General features: G+C 42.4%; 2 protein-coding genes across 2 annotated transcripts in view; one reads left to right on the top strand and one right to left on the bottom strand.

Annotated features, from left to right (window-relative positions):
- Window positions 1-1,677, top strand: part of Pmar_PMAR018205 (DNA-directed RNA polymerase III largest subunit, putative) — a gene marked incomplete at both ends in the record, with an annotated part of 9,486 nt that overhangs the window by 4,794 nt on the left and 3,015 nt on the right. Inside the window, one exon of the mRNA XM_002778363.1 lies at window positions 137-284. Coding sequence (XP_002778409.1) covers window positions 137-284 — 148 coding nt within the window. The remainder of the gene's footprint in view (window positions 1-136; window positions 285-1,677) is intronic.
- Window positions 1,305-1,677, bottom strand: part of Pmar_PMAR018204 (hypothetical protein) — a gene marked incomplete at both ends in the record, with an annotated part of 777 nt that continues 404 nt past the window's right edge. The window contains one exon of the mRNA XM_002778362.1: window positions 1,305-1,395. Within this exon, the coding sequence (XP_002778408.1) occupies window positions 1,305-1,395 (91 nt within the window). The remainder of the gene's footprint in view (window positions 1,396-1,677) is intronic.

The raw sequence follows: 1,677 nt of genomic DNA, 5'->3' as shown, positions 1-1,677 counted from the left end.
CCGAAAACGGCGGAGAACTTTAGAGGCCTGTGTAATAAGGGGAGGTGGTCGAAAGTTGAGCGGAGCGATGCTAGGCGCGATGCGATGGATTTATGGTATGGGCGAGTTGTGGTGATGGATTTTTGGTATGTTTTAGGTACGGGAGAATATGGAAGTGAATTGACGTATAGAAATTCGAAGATATTCAAGTCAGTGAAAGGAGAGGGACTTCAGGGAGGGGACATAGTGGAGAACGATGGCAGCAGTGGAATGTCCGTCTATGGCAAACCTTTCCGGGATGAGAAGTAGAGGAGGGCGTATTGGCTTTGCCGTTTTTGTGGTTAGCGAATTACCGTTCTTTTTCACTTAGTCCTATAGTACTTGTATAATGATCCTACTACTTTTCTATTCAGTCTACTACTTTCCTATCGAGTCTACTACTTTCCTATTCAGTCTACTATCTTCCTATTGAGTCTACTACTTTCCTATTCAGTCTACTACTTTCCTATTCAGTCTACTACTTTCCTATTCAGTCTACTACTTTCCTATTCAGTCTGCTACTTTCCTATTCAGTCTACTACCTTCCTATTCAGTCTACTACTTTCCTATTCAGTCTACTACCTTCCTATGGAGTCTACTACTCCCCTATGGAGTCTACTACTTTCCTATTGAGTCTACTACTTTTCTATTCAGTCTTCTACCTTCCTATGGAGTCTACTACTTTCCTATTCAGTCTACTACCTTCCTATGGAGTCTACTACTCCCCTATGGAGTCTACTACTTTCCTATTGAGTCTACTACTTTTCTATTTAGTCTTCTACCTTCTTATTGAGTCTACTACTTTCCTATTCAGTCTACTACCTTCCTATGGAGTCTACTACTTTCCTATTCAGTCTACTACCTTCCTATGGAGTCTACTACTCCCCTATGGAGTCTACTACTTTCCTATTGAGTCTACTACTTTTCTATTTAGTCTTCTACCTTCGTATTGAGTCTACTACTTTCCTATTCAGTCTACTACCTTCCTATGGAGTCTACTACTTTCCTATTCAGTCTACTACCTTCCTATGGAGTCTACTACTCCCCTATGGAGTCTACTACTTTCCTATTGAGTCTACTACTTTTCTATTTAGTCTTCTACCTTCGTATTGAGTCTACTACTTTCCTATTCAGTCTACTACCTTCCTATGGAGTCTACTACTTTCCTATTCAGTCTACTACCTTCCTATGGAGTCTACTACTCCCCTATGGAGTCTACTACTTTCCTATTGAGTCTACTACTTTTCTATTTAGTCTTCTACCTTCTTATTGAGTCTACTACTTTCCTATTCAGTCTTCTTCTTCTTCTTCTTCTTCTTCTTCTTCTTGCGCAGCACCCCTTCGACCAGGCGAGTAATAGCCAGTATAGAGGTATAGCTGCAGGCTCAGTCACTGTCTGAGCCCTGGTATGAACCGGTAGATAGTGTGTTACACGGCAGAAAATCGATAAATAGGAGGGCCCCCCAGAGACCCCCAGCTGCCAGCAGTAGAATATTTTATATCTTGATATCCCTAGCGGGATGTCGGCCAGATCTTTCTCATGTACTTCAACCATTTGCGAACACTGCGGTTTGATGCCAACAGTCGAGTCATATCATAAGGGTTGTCCAGGGCTTCTTTACCCAGACAGGTCTCTCTCCACCTCCGCCAGCGAGAACA

Source organism: Perkinsus marinus, assembly GCF_000006405.1.
Source record: "Perkinsus marinus ATCC 50983 genomic scaffold scf_1104296949592, whole genome shotgun sequence".
Taxonomy (NCBI): Eukaryota; Perkinsozoa; order Perkinsida; family Perkinsidae; genus Perkinsus; species Perkinsus marinus.
This window is presented reverse-complemented; position numbering and strand designations above follow the sequence as displayed.